The sequence below is a fragment of the Magnolia sinica genome, chromosome 1 (assembly GCF_029962835.1).
Source record: "Magnolia sinica isolate HGM2019 chromosome 1, MsV1, whole genome shotgun sequence".
Taxonomy (NCBI): Eukaryota; Viridiplantae; Streptophyta; class Magnoliopsida; order Magnoliales; family Magnoliaceae; genus Magnolia; species Magnolia sinica.
The window spans coordinates 130864946-130885202 of record NC_080573.1 but is presented as its reverse complement, the minus strand read 5'-3'; the positions used below and the strand labels follow the sequence as shown (position 1 = coordinate 130885202).

Sequence of the window (20257 nt, the reverse complement as noted above, 5' to 3'; positions counted from 1 at the left end):
TCAACTTATCTTGTCACCTGGTGAAGATAGTATTGTCAAACCGGTATAGTCTTATTAGGTCTTGGTTCATCAGCTTGATTGATGCAACGCTTTCTCGGTATCCATGTCAAATCACATTTTAAGCTTGTTGGAAAAAAATTTAAATAATAATTTTGAATACCAAAAAATTTAAAAACAAAAATAAAATTGATCAGAATTATACTGAAGCACGTGTTAGATATGTTGTCCTTAAAACATGATTTGCCCCCTCTCCTCTGTGATTAAATATCGCTAGCAAATTGCTTCCAAGATAGGACAAGTAATGTATTGTCCTACGTGCAGCAATCACGAATGGACCACTTTAGGAACTTAGCTAACACAGTCACTGTCTCTGGCAGACTCAGTGAGTTTTCAGACTCAATAACCCAATGACTTTACGAATTCATTTTTGTTAAACACAATTAACTTATTAAAAAGGGATGAGATGAGAGGATTTGTTGTTATAGAAGAAAACATTCGATTTGATTCTGGATTCTCTGGACCTAAAGGGGTCCAGTTTATATAGATGTAGGGAATGGATTGTTGCGCTTGAGTCCATCAAGGATCATAACATTGCTAAAACGTTTCTAAACGTTGGCTCATTAATCCAAACATTTCAGACTGTTGGCCGTTGGATTAAAGATGTGAATGTTTGGATTACTAAATGGCTGGCCGTTTTTAACCGTTGGCATTAACCAACGTCATTTTCTAGTCATTCTCTACAACGGACGGATTGGAATGTTTCCATATACATGTGCGAAGTACAAATTGCGTCGCTAGTGCCTCTACAACCACACTACCCAACATGCCTGCTTGCAGATAAAGCCATCCACAAGAAAAGGCAACTTTTCTTCTTCTTCTTCTTCATCTTCTTCTTCTTCTTCTTCTTCTTTTTTGAAAAATAAATAAATAAATAAACCTATGGAAGGAAATGAATTTTTGAATTTTAATTTGAATTTCAAAAAGTATATTATTAATTTTAACTAGAGAAGGAATTCTCAACGGACTACATGTATGATGAATGATCTATTATCTTACACACGTGTGTGTGATACGATGGCACACGGGTGGCAGGTGGATGGGAATATATGATGAATGATCTATTATCTTACACACGGGTGGATGGGATCCTTCATGTAGCATATGGGCTTAGCAAAACTCTCTGCAACAAGAGAAGGGCAAGCAAGCCGGTCTAAGTTAACCAGTCATGCTGGGGATCCAACCTATGGCCCAGTTGTAGACCGAGCGTGTTTAAACACTAAAAGGTCATGGTTTCGAGTGTCCATGTGAAGTATGTATGTTAAGATATCTATACCATACAAGTGGCGGGCCACATCATCAAAATGGAACTGATCCAGTTATTAAGTGAAGCTCACCAATACATTTTTTTTTATGGGATGGATATCCGCCGGTGTTGTAAGTCGGCAGAAAATATGGCACTGCATGAAAAGTTATCAAGCAACTGAGCTACCAAAAAGGAAATCAAACAAGTTTGGATACTGTTTTTAAAGGGGCATTCGAGATCCAAATAGCAGTTGATGTCTTGAATTTGGATGTTCTTTTGCAAATCTTGTCTCACGTCCGCCTCAATAAAATAGGTGTTAAAACACCAACTTGGCAACACCGATTGGATGGTTTGAATCAAACGATTAGTGTAATTTTTTAAGTCAGCTCGTGACGAGTGGACTGAACTTGACTAACAGTCCGGATGGATGATGTAGATCCAACGAGTCCAAATGCAGCAACGGAGGAAGCAGGGCTGTCAAAGGCCTGGGATCAGGCTAGGCGCAGGTCAGTCCAAGCCAGGCACGCAAGGTTAAGGCCCCAAGCCTGGCCAAGGGACATCATGAGCAAAAACAAACAGGCCAAAGCCCCACCCGTGATGATACTGCAAGGCCCTGCCCGATACCCACTTTTGTGCAAGATCTAGGTCGTTCATTAGGTGTGCCTAGAGGTGGGCAGGATACGACCCAACTCGTCAAATCCGACTCAACCGAACCGGTCGGATCCGACCCAAACCGAAAGCCAGGACATGTTCAGTCTACGATTGGATCGGTTCTTGCACAGACGCACGGGCCAAACATCATCACATCACCGTGTGGGTTTCGCAGGACACAGATTGCATGCTGACACTGCCAGTACAGTGCTCTGTGGGCCCGCCCCACATGATATGTGTTTCTTACACACTGTCCATCCATTTTTTTTCAGTTCACTTGAAAAGGAGGCGGATTCAATTAGTGTAGGCTTGCAGCAGGGTTTGGTTATGGACGAGTTGAGGAGGAACGAGAGAGGACGTAAACACAATACTCGATTCATGAAAAGGTGCTTTGGAATCCAAAGGATTTTAGATTAGTCAAACTAAAACAGGGCATATGAAGTGCAATTTTAGTAACAATAATGGTGGAATGAGAAATTAGTTAAGATTGATGACCAAGAAGTTTCCCAAAATGACATTTTTTTTTTTTTTCATGAGTCAATAATTCACAAGTGTAGAGATTGAGAAGGATATTGTCCATAGGATTCAAGTGGGATGAAGACAGAGATGTGCCTCTCAAGTTTTATGTGATTGCCGTGTACCACTGAAAATGATAGGAAAATTATATAGGATGGCTATAAGACCGGCCATGTTTCATAGGACAGAATGTTGGACAGTCATGGACCAACACGTTCACAAGATGTGTAGCTCAAAATGAGTGAATTGGAATGCACTCAAGAAAATTTAAGAATAACACCAGTAGGTAATAAGATGAGGAAAAGTAGACTTGGATGATTTAGTCACCAGCAACAGAGAACAAGAACTGCTTCCATTAGGAGTGAATTGGAACAAAATTGAAAGCTCTGACAGAGTAAGGAAAAGACCCAAAAGAATGTGGGTAGAGGTAGTAAGACCAACTCTCGTCATTTATTAGGTACTGGACAACATGAACATGACATTTCGCCCTGCGCATCAATTATCAGTTTGCCAAGAGTATCAAAGTTCACTTCTCTTCATGGAATCTATCCACAAATTTAGTGAGGCCATGGAAGAAAGGAGCCTCCCTTGAACCCAAAATCTCAAGAAGAACAGTCAACGCTGTCCAAATCAATCAAGGTGGTATTGGATCGAACGATCCAAATCGATCTAGGTAGCATGATTTCATCACCACTGAACAAATTTAAAAGAACAATATATCGGGGAAAGAGACACATGGTGACTGATTCAAGCATAATGTAACTAAAATAGGTCATGGTATAATACAAATGAAATAATTACAAAAACAAGAAAAAAGGAAAAACTATAGATTTGTTCCATATCTCAACTAACTATCAGATCATGTTTAAACATGAGAAATGCTACCGAAGAGCCTCAATGACTGAGCAAACGCTGGCATCTGAAAGTACTTTCATAGTTTTCCCCCCTTCTCTTTTCCATGTGTAGAAATTGATTTTAGGACACCAGCTGTGGCTCTCTCATTAGCGCTCTTACCTTATTCCTGTTCTACCATTATCTGTCTTCAACATATTTAAATATACGAAGAAGCTACATGCAATATGGCAATTTGTATCAACAATAGTGACTCAACAAATGGCAAACTATGGCACAAATCAACATATGGTTCTCGATCTCCGATTGACTATCTCATTATCATGACCTGACCCCCCCAAAAAGAATGCAAACATTGAGAATGTAATGCCTATTCCGAACGTCGATCTGATCGGAGTGACTCCAGGTGTGCAGCCAAGGAATCATAGTCCGGAAGCTTTGGGTGAACATGACTAGCACTCTTTTGTGAGTTCTCCCTTGATGTTGAGCGCACGGTCAAACTCGATAACTTGGGAATTTCATTACTCCCTGATATTACAGTCTTCAGGGCAAGCTTAGATGGTTGTTCAACAGCTGAACTAGGTTGAGAAGATTTCGCACTATCTCTACTTTCTGAAATTTCAATCTGTGGAAGCTGCTTGGATGGTTGCGCAGTTGATGAACTGGGCCTTGATGTCTTTATTTGAGGCTTAGAAAGAGGTTCAGCCATAGAAGAACTCAGAGGAGAGGACCTGCTTCCAACACCAAAAGCAGAACTAGTTGACACCTCGGACCTGCGCATAAGCCTTGAAGGACTAGCCGTTTCAGATTGTCTTGGAGAATCCTTTGTCCTGCGGGAAAGCATGCCACCTCGATAGCCACTGCTGCCAACAGGTCGGTGCAGCTGTCTCTCCTCAGCATCATCACTATCTGAATCAAAAAAGGTTCTTGCTGACGAGGCTGATTCCTTGAGAATGTTTGCACGCGGTTTCTGGTTGTACAGCTCATGATTGTTAGCTTTAGAACTTGCTGAGGCCTTCTCAGTGCGGAAATCAGCTGGTGTCTCAACAATGGTGGGTGTCTCATCCATTGTTGATTGTTTGGATGGGAGTGAATCATCACCAGAACGACCCCTGATGTAAGGTGGCCGGCTGTAACCTTTGTTTCTGAAACCACCCATTAATCCTCCCAAGTTCAACTCACTCCCACTTTCATTGCTCGAGTTATTTGACAGTCCCAAATTGTTAGAACTAGCAAGCAAAGTCGGTGCACCAAACTTTTCCTGAGTCCCTACTTCCTTGGATGATGGAATTCTCGAAGATTGCACTGGGTGCTGCTCTTCAACCATTGAGTTGTTAAACGGTTCCATGACTAAATCATATTTCCTGGGGGATTTCGTATGTTTTCCAGATGGGTGATATTCAGCAGCAATGTTCAGTTCTGCCTTTTGGTTAATCTCAGAGTGAGCTTCTTCTAATTCAAAATCATCAGAGGCGGCATGTGACCAAGTTTTTCTGTTTGATCCTGTTGCTTCATTTTTCTTATAAAGTGATGAATCAGCCGGCCCATGACTGCTTTGAGCCATTTGTCCTCTGAGCTTAAAATCATCCCCCTCTTCATTCTCACTAGCAGGGTCATCAGAGTCATTGAAGGTTGCAGGAAATAAGTCATCAGACTGCGATGGAACTGTAGTTTTTGCAATCCCTTCAGAAAACGTGGCAGAAGGATGGGTTTCTGTCCCAAAATGCAGTTGTGTGCTGAAGCTGTCCTTCAGAAGAGATTCACTTCCCGTCTGCTTTGGACTCCAAGGATCTGTGTTTGACGAGACATGAGATGGTGACTTTCTTCCTTGGGGCAAAAAGTGTGAGTCATGTTCGCGTCTGTCACTGTGGCTATCTAATTCCAAACGACTGTCACTGTCTGATCCTGAGTCATCAAAAACTGCAGCACAATAATCACTCACACCAGGTTGCTCACTGCCTATTTGAGCGTTTCCTTGTCCCATACTGACTGAAGAGTGCTCAGCATCATCCGCATGCTTGCGGACATTCGTAACCCAAATAGCATCATCATCTATAGGACTCGTACTGGAATGAGAGAAAGAAGACCTTCCAGGTTTCCAGAGGCTTCCCATTCCAAGAGGGTCACCCTTCTCGGTTTCCTTACTCTGTTGACTCGGGTTAACAGATTCTGGCTCAGTGAATCCTTCATGAGAAAACCCTTCCTCCTGAAGATTTTCAACAGAAATGTCATCGTCGAATGAACCCATACTGGAATGGGAGGAAGCAGATCGGCTAGGTTGTTTATTGACACTAGATTCCCTAAAAAAATCTCCCTTCTCAATATTTTTGCTCTGCCAATTCTGCTTGATAGATTCTATCTCAGACGAGCTGTTTCGAGAAAACTCATCTGCCTTTTGGTGACTGGCTGCCAATTCATGAATGGCAGTTACACTGGAACGAGAAGAAGCGGACTGATCACCTCTCCTTTCCACACTTCCATGGCCAAGATATCTGCTTTCGGCTGCTCCCAACGGGCGATGATCTTCCATTTCGCTTCCCTGCTTACTCAGCGTCCTTTGCGATGATCTTCCATAGGAACCACTCGGTAGATCATCTTCCATCCTAACTGAATGCTCAACATGTTCACCCTTCAACTTCGAACCAGTTCTTCTGTGTCCCTCATCTCTGGAACCGTAAAAAGATGGTCCTTGTGATTCTGTGGTATACTCCCTTGTAAAATTTCCACGGGACATTTCTGCAGCAGCCCTAGCAGCTATACTTGCCCTTTCTGCAGATTCTGCGGCTGCCTGTGCGGCGGAAGTTGCATCCTTGAATTCCATATTCCAGCTCTGCCTATTCGAATAAGCATTCTCATCCTTATAAAATGGATGTCTTTGTTCTACTCCACCTCTTCTGTCTGCATAAAACAGACAAAAACCCATACAATGCTGTAAGCAATAGATTGAGGATTTAGAAAAATACAGCTAGTACAGCCCAAAATGGAATAGCTGATCACGACAAGACAATGCAGTGTAGCTTTTGTGCTTTTGTACATACTCGGCTCAGGATGAGTAGTAGGAATTGAAGGAGGAGTGCTCATGCTTGTGGAAGAAAGGGGTGTGGAACTCAATGATGATCTGGTAATATCATTCTCGACTGATGTCGTAGCCGGCTCATGCTTTTGGCTAGCAGGAGGTTGGAATTGGACATTAGGAGATTCCACATGCATCGTGCTGGCACTCACAAATTTACTAGGTCCTTTCTGCCAAATCACAAAGGAGGAGCTCAGGTGCTACTATTTTGTTAGGATGCAGCAACAGTTGAATTTGCAATTCATAAGCTTTACCAGTAAATCCTCAGAAGGCTTGAGAACTTGCTCTTCAAGTGCCTCCCTATCCCATTTGACATTGTGTTCTTGAGCAACTGCAGTTAAGATCTTGATTTTTGTCTCACCATCGGGTGTCTTTGCAGATAACTTCTCAATGATCTGGAGAATTATTACAATGAAAACCACAAAAAAGTAAATGATAAGATGGGCAAGCAGGGGAAAAAAATATTAGTGTAAACCTTAAAACATATTGCAACAAAATTTATGAACTTACAGTCCGGTTTACTCCACAATCAGGTCGTAATTCAAGAGCAGAAGTGATAAACTCTTTCCCATATTTTGCAGTGAAATGCTTGCGAGCATCCTGGAGTTCTGGTATGTCGGCACACCTTGGGGATGCAAAAATTACACTAGATATCGCTTCCTTCAAATCAATGGGGCAGTTCCTGAGAAGATACATGAGATGGTACTCAATAAATCAAGATCTCCAGATTCAACTTATTTATTTACATACAAATTATTTTATATAATAATTAAAGGTTGGAGGCAAGACCATAAAATGTTCATAGAGGAGATTCGTTTCCCAAAAGAAGAAAAAAAAGGAATTGCAAGACATCGTAGAACACGCGGGCACGCGCACACACAACACAACAAGCAAGGATTGAAATACCCTTGTAAATCTAAACTCCATGGACCAGGCTCTATATTTGATTGTTAATATTGCAATTGGATTTTTGCTAATTCAAAATCTTGTAACTTCTTTAGACATGCCACAATGTGCCGTTATCGTGTTTGGACCAGAAAATGAGACCCTTAGGTAAATGGACCCGATCCATTGCCAGCCCTAGCCAGCACAGCACAATTATTTGGAATCCAAGTGTTCCATCAGGTCATTATGTGGTAGATTCCTGGACCTAGGTGTATAGAACAAAGAGAGCTAAAACACACTTGGTCAGTGGCCCACTTGATGAGTGGACCAGCCAAATCATCATGGGAGGACATTTAGATGCCAAGCCCACCTGACAAATGGACCAGCCTAATTATCATGCCAGGGTATCTACACATTGAACCCACACGATAGATGACTCAACCTTTCCACACAGGTGCCATGTCCCCACGTGCTTTGACACACACAAGTGTTCACTTATACACGAATGCAGAATTGGGTACTTTATTGTCTTTCAATGTTTAATCAGGTATATTACTATGTAATGTGACTTTTGGGTGATTGAACTTCACCCTACTGCATCTAAAGACACCAGAGTTGAGGATTCCCATGCATACCTAGATCCTTCAAAAAATTGGAGTACCCGAGTCTGATACCTGGATCTGCAGATAAGGGTAAGGATATAAGGGATCCCCCTTCCTCAAGACATGATATCCAGGATTTTGAACTCAGTGTAGGGGAGCAGAAGAAGTTTTCAAAAGGGGAAAGCTAGATGTCATGTCATGGGCTCCCTCCATTAAGGCCCCATCTAATTGTACTTAAGCTTCTTTGGATCTTGGTCTAGTTTTATGTATCACTTTTTGGAAAGCTTACTCAAAAGGGCTACACGATGGAATGGGAGATCTAGGATATCGGGTGTACAACATGGGAGAAATTGAAGTCAGAAGAGAAAGATAAGAATGCAGGGGCTTTCTAGGTGGCAGAAAAAGCATTTCCTCCTTTCAGAAACCAGTTTTTTTTTAATGGTATGGCTAGCAGAAAAGGGATTTGCACACCATCCAGAGAGGGACCCCAAAAAAGCAGTTTGCTGGCTGGCAGAAAAGAGCTTTCTTCCATCTAGAGAAGGCCCTGGAGTGTGTTTGGGTAAGAGTTCGATTCACAGTAGGATTGGGTTTAGACTAGGGGTGGAACTTAGCTACACTCCTGCAATAATCAGAGGCTAAGGCAAGACCTTCCATTGGGGATTGAGTGGGCTAACTGATCTGAACAACCTATACAAGGTGGGCTGTCCCTTGTGAAATATCACAGCCCACTGTCCTTTATCTTAGAAAAGAAGAAAGAACTTAGAGATTCTAGACAGCACTCATTGCCCTACCCCTGCGAAAAGGTTCGTGAAGTGGGAATATGGATAGCCATGTTTGAGGGTGATAACTCTCAACATGGATCTGGAACCTGTGGATGTGACCAGGCATCATGAAGGCTAAGCTAAGGTTAGTAGTTGTCTCACCGTAACCACATCCCATCCCATAGCTGCAACTTATAACGCCAACTTCAAATATTCCAACCAGTTTTTTTTTTCTTCTTCTTCTTGAAAGAATATTTAGAGCAGAAATTGAATAACTTCAAAGCAAAAAACAAATGTTCATCTTGAAGGTTTTTCGAGATAGAATGACGAATAGGAGACAAAGCCTTGTTAGAAAGAAAAAGTTACAAAACTGAAAAAGAGACCTAATTGGTCTTGTTCATTGTGGCAACCAAACCTTTGGTTTAAGGTTTTTGTTGGGGATCAGTCTATGTCCAGTAACCCTATACCATAGGTGGCATGTGACATGTATATCAATTGCAAGATTATTCAGCCAAGAAAAATGTTTAGAGAATTTTTTTTATCAGAAAACTAACTCTGTACATTTTGGATGAAATTTTGGTTTTCTAACAAGAAGCAATGGGGTTTTTTTTTGGGGGATAAAAAAGAAATGATGAAACATTAAAAAAATAGATGTGGGACAACCAGGTTCTGCCATTCAAATCCATGAAAATTGGACCACTTGTGCAATGGATCTTAGAAAATGGTATATATATCAAGATTGGAATGCAGAAATGTGCCATGATGATACAAGCAACAAACTTATACATACTTTTGAGACTCAATAATAGGCAAGCGCGCGACAATGAGTTCACAGTAAAGTTCAACAATATCATATGCTGCCATTGTCTTCTCCTCCCGGACTACGTGTTCAACCTGAAATGCGAAGAAATGACTGGTCATATGTACGTGTGCGAAGGACCAATGAAAACAATATCACTTACTCAATTTGGGCTCAGTTGAGTACAAACAAGCCCACCTCAGGCATACCTATAACTCACATCTCACTATGCACACAGTTGCACAAGACACCACATACCAGAATATGCAATCCCAAAATATCTCAAATTAGTCTTACAGAGTTGCAGTGAAAACAAATGACAAACGTGAATCAGAATATGTACAAAATCACCATCATCATGTACATAATTGACTGTTAAAAATATTATATATGGTATTGTGTTCCATGCATATGAAAGATTGGCTCATTGCAAACAACTAATTACCTTGAAGATCAATTTCAGACCTTGACCATGATAGCTTGAAAATCTTTGCAGCATGGCTCAAGATTCCCAGGATCGTAGAAGAGAATGCTTTTAAGCAACAAGTACAAACGAAAAGATTCTTGCACTTCAATTCATCAAAGTCCACTCAAATCTTGCATTTTGATATTTTGTTCTAAGCAACAAATATAAACAAAAAGAAATCTTGCACTTCAATTCATCAAATTCCACTCAAATCTTGTGTTGATCCAAAAATATGCCTAGACCTGGTCGAAAATGAGTTTCTAAGCTTCCACCATGGTTGAAGTAAAGAAGTAAGAAAATAAGAAAAGAACAAAATTTAAAAATAAAAAAATAAAAATAAAAATAAAAAGAAAGAAAGAAGGAAAGGGGGCCTTTATGGCCATATCGGCTTGTATCAACCAGTAACGGCCACATACCGGCCAATATGGGCCAATAAATGCCCCTTTTCCTAAATGAAATCGGTTCAACCCCGAATTGCATGGTGACCAATATGGCCGATATGACCATATAGTAACCACTATTCAAAGCCATGGTTATAAGCATATTCATTAGCAGATTTATTGTCCATGCTAGTCTTTGTACATTAGCATTAATTAATATAAATTCTTCCATTCTCATTTCAACTATAGTGGCTTTCCTAGGTAAAGCTACATTAATTAGTCTGCACTTGCGTACTATTGTCGATTTGGATCAAATACATGACAGATTCCTTTATGCAGTTGTACATTCTACAGAGAAGTAGAGTTGGTGGATAAGTTCAAGATTTGGTTGCTAACAGTAAGAGTATGATCAGGATCTCTATTAAAGAGTGTTTTACACCAATTAGAAAGAGTTAGAAACCCATATGGTTTTCTACATACTAAGTCCTGTAAAAAAGCGCGCAAGGCTGTTTGTTCATGGAAAACGCCTTTTTCCAAGATTGTTGAAAAGTGGACAGCACACATAGACTGAGTTTAAGGCAACTAATGATAAAGTGAAGTGTCTAATCAAAGTGATTCTTGAGCCATTGAAAAACTTATCAAAAAAGCTTTCATCCAAAATTTGTTTAACCTCGGTCTAAGCTATATCAAGAGAACTCCGCCCCGCTTACCGAAGACATGTACTGCTGATCAACGGGCCATGATGAAAGACACCTCAGCCATCTTGCAGGTCCCGTTTAGTGGCCTAAACAATGTCCAATTAACATGCTTCTAAGCTTGGATGATAGATCGTCGAATTATCTTTCCAACTAGTACAAGATCACTCTGAATAGATAAGCATGGAGAGAGTTATGGTCATTTTCCTGAGATCACTCCATGCTGCCTGCAAAAGATGATGATTGAGTGGCTGTCTTACTTAGACCAATTCGATTGCGCCATGTGACACTCCTGCTTAGTGAAAGACAGTTATCCATTGACCCTAAGTGAGTCAATAGAAGAATGACAAATGGCAAAGCTCTCACTCTCTCCATTGTGTATAAATAGGGAAGCCCCCTTTCATTTCAAACAATCTTTACTTCCCTCCATCTCTATCTCATTTTCCCTTCTCTCTTTTCCTTTTCTCTCTCTACCTTTGCTCCTTTCCTCCAGACTAATTTTTCATCTCCCAGATCCGATTCTCCATTCCCAACAGATTTTCTATCCATAGCAGATTATCTTCAACGATCCAAACGGGGCAAGTGCAAATTAACGTCCAGCAATCTCTACATGACTACATCAGATATATGTCCAGCAGCTGGCTTTGCTCAAGAGAGATCCGATCTAAGCAAAGGGCCTTCTGGCGATCAACGGCACCAATCGTTCAGAAATCAAATTATGATAATATATAGATCCAAACAATCTTTTCCACTCTAGATCCTGATCACTCAATCTTCTTTACCGATTTCTACTTCTTAATCTTTTAATTCTGACTCTTACTTCTTGTTTTAAATCTAATTAGGTGCAAGTTACTAAATCGTTTGGAGCAGCAGATCGCAAATCATCAAGATCATATTGTTGCCTGCTTAAAGTGCAGATGCGATCATCAATGGTCTAGATCGGCCATATACTGTTCAGATCATCTAAGGGTTGTCCACAATCAGAAGCAAGTGGAGCCATCCAGCAAGCAGGTTATGGATAGCGTTTTCATCCAGCCGCATGGCAATGTCTACACCTTTCTTTGCTCCTTCACATCTCTCTCATCTTAGCTTCCCTCTTCATTAATCTTCAGAATCCATCTCCATGGCTACATCTTTGCATCCCCATGTGTCCATATCAAATGGGCAACGCCATCGTCTCACTCATTAAATAAAGGAGATGGGCCACAGTTGCATATGTCGTTAATCAGGTCAAGGACCCAACATCTGCCCACATGACAGCCCTTGATCTAAGACCCCATCAACTCCCTTCACTGCATGAGGCAGACATCCTCCCATGTGCAGCGGTTGTTGTCCGTTTGTATGTTGTGACGGTTCAAAGCACATTGTGTATGTGAAGCCCAAAAGGGTAAGTGTATGCCAAACCTCACAACCAATGTTGTTAAAATCGTTATCGTATCACAAATCGTAATAGGGGTTGAATCGTATCGAAAAACAAATTGTCTCGTAAATCATAAGACTTTTATGATTTATTAAATTTTATTAAAACAAAAAACAAAAAAAACAAAAAAAAACAAAAAAAAAAAGACTCCTCAATCATCCATTTCCTACCCATATGCGTCATCATACCTCCATATCATGATAGGATTGGATAATTCTTGTCTTTCTTTTAATTTTTTGTCATTAAAGAAATGTACCTTAAAAAACATATGAGAAGCCTTTAATAATTTATGATCTTTTTACCTTTCTTAATCGTAAAATCACATTGGGAAAGCAGCAATCGCTATTCGGTTATGTAGTCCAACAAAAAAAAAATTAATTTTTAACCATCATTACCACAATATATATGTGTGTGTGTTTGTGTGTGTGTGTGTGTGTGTGTGTGTGTGTGTGTGTAACATTTCAGATACATCGTACATCAATTTGGTGTTTTGGACAATTAAGAAGGAAGAAATCATGAGAAAATGCAAAACAATTTAACATTGAAGAGAATATCCATCATGTAATTTCTTATAAAGAACATAATAAAATAATTGACCTCTTCTAAACGATTCTTAACGCCTACACTAATAAAAACATAAAATGAAAGCCAAGTAAAGCTTAAAGGGGGAGAAAAACAAGTACAATTTGAATTGTAAATCGGAATTTGAATCGTAATCATAGGATTCAAAACATAGAATCGTCGGATTCATCTAAAAAGTGATTCAAGGTAGGATTCAAATCATTTTGCTTGAGATTCAACTCAAATCATAAGTCATAAATCGCAAATCGTAGGATTTTGACAACATTGCACAACCGTTCATCTAGCTTTGCCATCACACCACCCATCTATTAAATCTCAAGGTTGTTTTTGGTATTGATTATCATGTGGGCCCACCTGGATCAGTTCACAGCTCATCGTTCACAGTCCAGATCACATGCCATCTTGCATCAAATTCACTCACATTCATGGGTCAGACCCAAGCCCATTCATGGTTTTCATTTAGGCCTAGTTGTTGGGCATATTTAAGCTGTTTTTGACCTTTGGTGAAGCCCGTTACATCAGCTTGCATCCCATTACATCAGACTGCAGTCCACTTTGTTGGCCCATGGCTTGTTTGGATGATCCACAACCCAATTGAATGGTCCACGGCCCATTCCATTGGTCCAAGGCCCATTTAACATGTCACGGCCTATTCACATACTCATGGCCCAAGGCCCATTTTACATGTTCACAGCCCATTCAGTTAACTTCGAGTTTATTTAATTCGCTAAATAGCCAAACAGATTATTATAATTGATATGGTCATCATTACTCTTTATTTGATGATATCAATCTCTCATTGATACTATGCATTCCATTTCATACTCATCCATACACATTTTAATGCATCTCATGAGCATCATAATGATTTTACTTAATTACAATGTTTCCATCTATGATGGAACCACACTTGTACTATTGATTCTTTATTATAATAAAAGCTTAGTGCCACTCCATGGCCATTAGCAAATTGCCAAACGATATAAATCTCTATCCTATGGATGATGATTTAGCTTTTTTTCTTTATTTCTGTAATTATATATTCATGCCTTATTTTTTATTTTACCTTAGAATCAAGAGGAAAAACAAATATCAGCTTGATCGAAAACTTTTGTAGCCCTTGGAAGTCTTTAATGGTGGGCGTCACTCTCCCCACTGTTTTCTATGGTGTGGTCCACTGGAACTTTGAATCTGAATCATTCTTTGTATCATGCCTTAAAATGATCTCTCCAAATGTATGGACTGTGTGGATATAACACATTCATCATGGTGGGGCCCACATAACTTGGTGACGTCACTTCAGTAGCAAGTCTCGCTACTCAAACCTGCCAGTGCTAATCCGCGTCTGTAAAAAAGGCATCTGAAGCCTTTGTTTCTGAAACCAAATAGGGTTCTGGGCAGGACCAGAACCCCAAAACCCGAAAATTCTCTTTTTCTCTCAAATACACTCCAAATCTTCGGAGTTTTCAGATTATTTGCTGAAATCGAAGGGAATCGAAGATTTTTTTTGCACTTACCTACGAACGGCGCACCACTTCGATCAATTGGCCCACCAAATGCAACTTCCGATTGGGCAATCTCTTATACAAGTACCGAAATACACTCTCTTAAAAGTTTTTCGCTTTTTATATATATTTTTCGATTTTTTGGGGCTGTCCTGATTTTTCCGACATTCCCGTCCTTTTAATTGTGAAGAAAATATTAAAATCCCCAATAAAAAACGATATAAGTGATAATATCTTTCAATATTTTGCGATATCTCACGATATTTTGCAATATATTGCACAATACACAAGATTCTTTGAAGTTTTTGTATTTCAAGGGCCTTCCGAGGGGTTTCGTATCGCTGGCTATCGATACTGATAATATCGGCCAATAGTATCGATATTACGAACACTGGCCTCAATTGATGCATTCCATCAGTCTTGGGGCTTTTGGTGTATTTGTTAGGTTCTTAACAATTGGTATCATAGCCAGCACCAAGTCCCATGTCCAAGTCATGGACGGGGCAACATGTGGAAAGGGCAACCTAGACCAAAGTGAAAGCCGCCACAACGTGGAAAGGGCTACCTGGACAACCAGAGTGCAGCCACCAAGTGGAAAGGGCTACCTACATAACCAAAGGGCAGCCGCCATGCCCTGGATAACTAGAGGCCAGAATGAGTGCCGCCACAGAGTGGACCACCGTGGACATCAGCTGCAGAGCGTTAGAATCCCAACGGTTTAAATAGCCTAGCTCGACCCATTCCATCAATCCTGGGGCTTTTGGCTTATTGGTTAGGTTCTTAACAAAAAGAACCATTCATAATATGGCCCACCAGTACAATTTCTTATGGGGAGACTTTTGGGGCACAACGCATTCTTGCGGTACCCTATCAGTACATTTTCTATCTGCTGAGCAGAAGAATGATGCTTTTACTCAGCCGACCATTGCAGTTTCCTCATGTTAGAATCACAAAATATGAATACACCAAGTGCAATCCATGAACCATGCATTCTTACATCTAAGAAACTATAAAGAAAGAAAATCTGATGCCTAAAAACTAAAAATCAATTGAAACATAAAAAACACAAATCAAAATTTAACAAACGAAATTCTTATAATTTCAACAGAATTTAAAACCATGAACACTCAATTCTATCATAACAGATGCCAATTTTCAACTTCGAAGGTCGATATTAGAAACAAACCCGAATCATTGCAGTCTTCTCCTGCCCTGATTCAAGAAGGTGAGCCAAATCCCTCTTCATCTGCTTCAACTGTGCGTCCCTTTTGTTCTTTAGAAGCTTTATGCGAGCAATCGCCAGCTTCAAAGACGTCTTGCTGCCAAAAAAAAAAAAAACAAGAATTTAAAATAACATTTATAAAAAATAAAAAATAAATAAAAAAGCCCAATTTCAGTCTCCAAGATTACAAAACCCTAAAAAGATAATTACACCAAATCAAACCCTTAAAAATAGCAAATATTGGAAAAAAAAAAAAAACTAGAAAATCGACGAATAATCGGTTACAAATGATGGGATCCAACACTCTTCTGCAGTTATTTCGAGAGATCTGAAGAGAAGAAGATCTATAGTTCTGTCGAATTTACGAAATTGGATCGAGGATTCATACCATTTCCCGGCCTTGAAGCTCTTGGATAGCATTTCCCTAATTTGTTGTGCTGTTTTGTCCAAAGATTGGGTTCCTGAAAGGGGATTTTATGGTGGAAAATGAGGGGATTTTTCAGAGGGAGATTGGATTGGGGAGAAGAGGAAGCGACGGATATTTCACACCGTCCGATTCGATGTGTGGTACCGTCGAAGTCTTCTTTCCCGAGCCTTCTTTCTTATATAGCTTTCGTATGCGTGGAATATGAGAAGAGGAAAGATATGATGGAATTGCCCGGTGGTACTTGTTTTAACAAAATTGCCGTGATGCATGTGTTTTAACCACGCCAAACCCCAGCCAGCTAACTGGAGTTAAAGCTCTGTGGACCCCACCATGATGTATTTTTTAATCCACGCCGTCCATATATTTTTTCGGATCATCTTAGGGACGATACCAAAAATGAGGCGGATCCAACTCTTAAGCGGGCCACACCACAGGAAACAGTGGGGATTGAATGCTTACCGTTGAAAACCTTTTTGAGACCACAAAAGTTTTAGATCAAAGATGATATTTTTGTTTCCCTTCATCCAGATCCGTGTGCCCTTGTCAAACGTTGGATGGGAAATCAATATTACAGTTGGCATTACCAAGTTTTTAATGGTGTACGTTCGATCAACACAGTTTTCTTGTTGTGTAGTCCACCTGAGATTTGAATTTGCCTCGTTTTGGGATCGTACCCTAAAATGAGCTGGGAATGAGTGGACGGCGTGGATTAAATGCATACATCTTGGTGGGACCACGGAGCTTTGACACCAGCTAGCTGGCCGGTTTTGAGAACTTTATTTATAGCGCGGGATATACGCGGGCATTCCGTTTTGAGAACTGGGTCCATCGTTCTGTGATCTGCACCATTATTGTTGGGTCCCACCGTAGATGGACTACGTTTCAAATAGCTCCGTGGTAAGACTGTTGCTTACTGGGAGAAGATTAATGAGAGATACAATAAACGCGGGTGTTTGGTGCGTGGAATTAAATGGGCTTTAGTGGGATGAATTTGGTTTTTGACAACAATGACACGGTGAGTTTCTTTGAAATTATGTTTGGATTGACATGTGAAATCAGCGAAATCCACCGTCACAAAGGACACCCTCTACGAACATCGCTGACTTTTCTCCCGTGTTGACTTCAACAAATTATGTGAACCACATTGTGATCTATGTGTAATGTGTTGGTGCAAGAATATGGACCCCCCTCCAGTGAGCCCTGTGTGTTCGGGATGAACCTAGTCCTGCATAGAATAGTAAATAAATGTGGCCCTAGCTTAAAAGGGGACTCTCTGATGCCAAAGTTAGGTTAAGGAAACTGGGTCTAAGTTGCGTAAAGTAGAGTAAAAGTGTGAGATATTGCATCAATATTTTAGCGCCGTCTGTGGGAACCCAGTCTATTTCTCTTTTAGAACCCTAGTTGTGGAACCGTAGTTTGTAAGCATAGTCAGCCCTGATGTAGCATTGTCTTTCCGTAATTTTACTCATCGATTCGGTTTGCCCAAGTCAACTTTCATCGGTTTAGCTTAGATTTTCCATAATAGTATATATTATATCCACACCGTCAATTCATTTTTATGATCATTTTATAGCATGGGCCGAAAGATGAAGAAGATCCAAAACTTACATGAACCACATTAGAAAATAGTAAAGATAATAACATCGACAATTGAAGCCTTCCTAGAGCCTACCAAGATGTATTTTTACATATCAAACTGGTTCATAAGATTATATAGACTTTGATGAAGGAAAAACACAAATATTAGCTTGATCCTAAACTTCTATGGTCCCTAAGAAGTTTTCAATGATAAGCATTTAATCTCCATTACTTTGTGGTGTGGTCCATGTGAGCTTTCGATCTATTTAATTTTTGAGCTTATGCCTTAAGACGATCTTAATAAAATAGATGGATGGTCGTGATATAATCTATATATTATGGTGGGACTCACATTACTTGCTTATATCAAGATACTCATGAGTTAAATACAACTCAGCAAGTGTGAGGTGCATACTGCATTTCAAATTTCAAATGCATTTAGAAAGCTTTTGTTACAAGTCACATCTTTCAAGTGAATTGTAGTTATCTTTCTCAATACATGACTCATTTTTTAAAGTAAACATACCAAGTAATTAACGAAGACAACAACCACATGGTGTGGGATTTAAATAGTAGTATTTTTAATTCCAGACGTGACCTACAAACAGTCTAAAATGCATCCTACGAAAACATGTAAACGACATGAACGGTAGATCCGAGGATCCACAAAAGTGGGTGAGATCCTTACTGTGGAGCCCACCTTGATGTATGTTCCCTATATCATCCATTAAAAATGAAGCATATCCAAATCTCAGGTGGACCATAGTACAAGAAACAATGGTAATCAATCATTGTAAACTTCTCATAGGCTACAAAAGTTTTGGATCAAGCTGGCACTTGTGTGACCTCTTCGTCCATATCTTTTTGACTTCATCACGAGGTTGGATGGAAAATAAACATTCAGTGGCCCTAATGAACTTTTTAATGGTGTGGATTCAATGAAGGCCGTTCCATGTGATGTGGTCTACATAAGATTTGGATCTGCTTCATTTTTTGACTCATGACATGAAATGAGCTTTCAAAATGGGTGGACAGCCTTGATGTTAAGGCGAATAAACAGCACTTGCCCCCAGAGCTGAGGGATCCACCGAAAGCGCGCCCAAAGAAACCCGAGCTGCTGATCTGCATGCGTCCCTTCATGATATAGCATGTCCCCTGTTACGTCCCTATCATGTAATCCTAGCCATTGGATGAAAATAAACCGTTAAAACTCATCATCCACATTTGTTGGAGGTCAAATCGTATGGAGAGGACGATTTGATTGATGGCATATAGGACTTGTCCCATCTAAAATGGACGCATTTTGGGGGACAGGAAACCATGCAACACCTGTTTTACGCAGGCTCCATGGGGCTCTCACAATGCTGTATGTGAGAAATCCACCGTCCATCACATTAAAACCCTCGTGTTTACTGTATATACAAAAAATCGCACGATAAAAGACTCAGATGGGCCACACCAACGGGAACACGAATTGTGGTTTGGTTGAGTTCTGAATCAGACTGGTTATTGTGTTGTTTTACTTTAACTTCGTGAGTCACACTAGATGAAGAGGTTTGATGAAAGATAAGCAGCAGTGTGGGTCCACACACAAACCTTTGGTTAGCATTCCATCTCCGTTGCTCCTTGTGGAGTGGCCCATCTGAATTTTAGATTTCGATAATCGTTTTTCTCCACTGTCATAGCATCGAGGCACAAACCTGATGGACGGAGTGGATTTCATATATATGATTTATACAGCATAGTGGGCGACGAAGAGCTTGGGAGCTTTACACCTGCGCCACACAGATGCTGGAGAGTATTCCAGGGCCCTTTGGGTCACCGGGAGCCGGGGTTAGGTGAGACCCCAGCTTTGCCATGGACGGTGGGAAACGGATCGGCTACTCCCCCTGACACCGGCCAATGGCTGATGGTCGGTGCTCTGTGGGGCCCACAATGATGTATATTTGTCATCCATGCCGTCCATCAATTTTTACAGATCATTTTACCATGTGAGACCAAAAATGAGATATATCCCAATCACAAGTGGACCACATTACAGGAAATAGTGTTAGATGAGCATCGACCATTAAAAACATTTTGGGGGCCATCAAAGTTTTGGATCAAGCTGATTTTTGTTTTTTCCCTTATTTGGGCCTGTATGACCTAATCAACAGATTGGATGTCAAATAAACAGTACAGTGAGCCTTAGGAGGATTTTAATGGTGGATATCCAATCACTATTGTTTTCATGTGGTGTGGCCCACCTGAGATTTATATACCTCTCATTTTTGGGTTTGAGCCCTACAATGATCTTTAAAAATGGATGAACGGAATGGATGAAACACATACATCATGGTAGGGCCCACAGAGCATTGACCACCAGCCACGGGGCTGGTGTCAGGGGGAGTAGCCAATCCGTTTCCTGGACGGTGCGGCCCTTAACTGGGTTACTGTAGAGCCCACCTTAATGTATGTATTTAAAGCTGGGCATGAGTCAGATTAGCTTGGTCAGCTTGCTCAGCTCGACTCCAGAGAGTTGGAGACAAATGGGCTCAAAA

At 40.4% G+C, this 20257-nt stretch overlaps 1 protein-coding gene across 1 annotated transcript; it reads right to left on the bottom strand.

Annotated features, from left to right (window-relative positions):
• Positions 1 to 3189: 3189 nt before the first annotated feature.
• LOC131217238 (uncharacterized) lies at positions 3190 to 16369 on the bottom strand. Its single transcript, XM_058212096.1, has 7 exons — positions 16101 to 16369; positions 15677 to 15809; positions 9434 to 9537; positions 6906 to 7077; positions 6650 to 6790; positions 6361 to 6565; positions 3190 to 6220 (listed from the first exon to the last, which is right to left on the bottom strand). Exons 1-7 carry the CDS (start codon positions 16130 to 16132, stop codon positions 3693 to 3695), a joined length of 3315 nt encoding a protein of 1104 aa, XP_058068079.1. The 5' UTR covers positions 16133 to 16369; the 3' UTR covers positions 3190 to 3692.
• Between the last annotated feature and the right edge of the window lie 3888 nt (positions 16370 to 20257).

Coding starts and splice junctions, on each gene's coding strand:
- LOC131217238 (XM_058212096.1), bottom strand. CDS start 16,132: ATGCTATCCAAGAGCTTCAAGGCCGGGAAATG. Junction 7,078..9,433: donor CCTATTATTGAGTCTCAAAA/GTATGTATAAGT, acceptor GTATCTTCTCAG/GAACTGCCCCATTGATTTGA. Junction 6,791..6,905: donor ATTGTGGAGTAAACCGGACT/GTAAGTTCATAA, acceptor ATAATTCTCCAG/ATCATTGAGAAGTTATCTGC.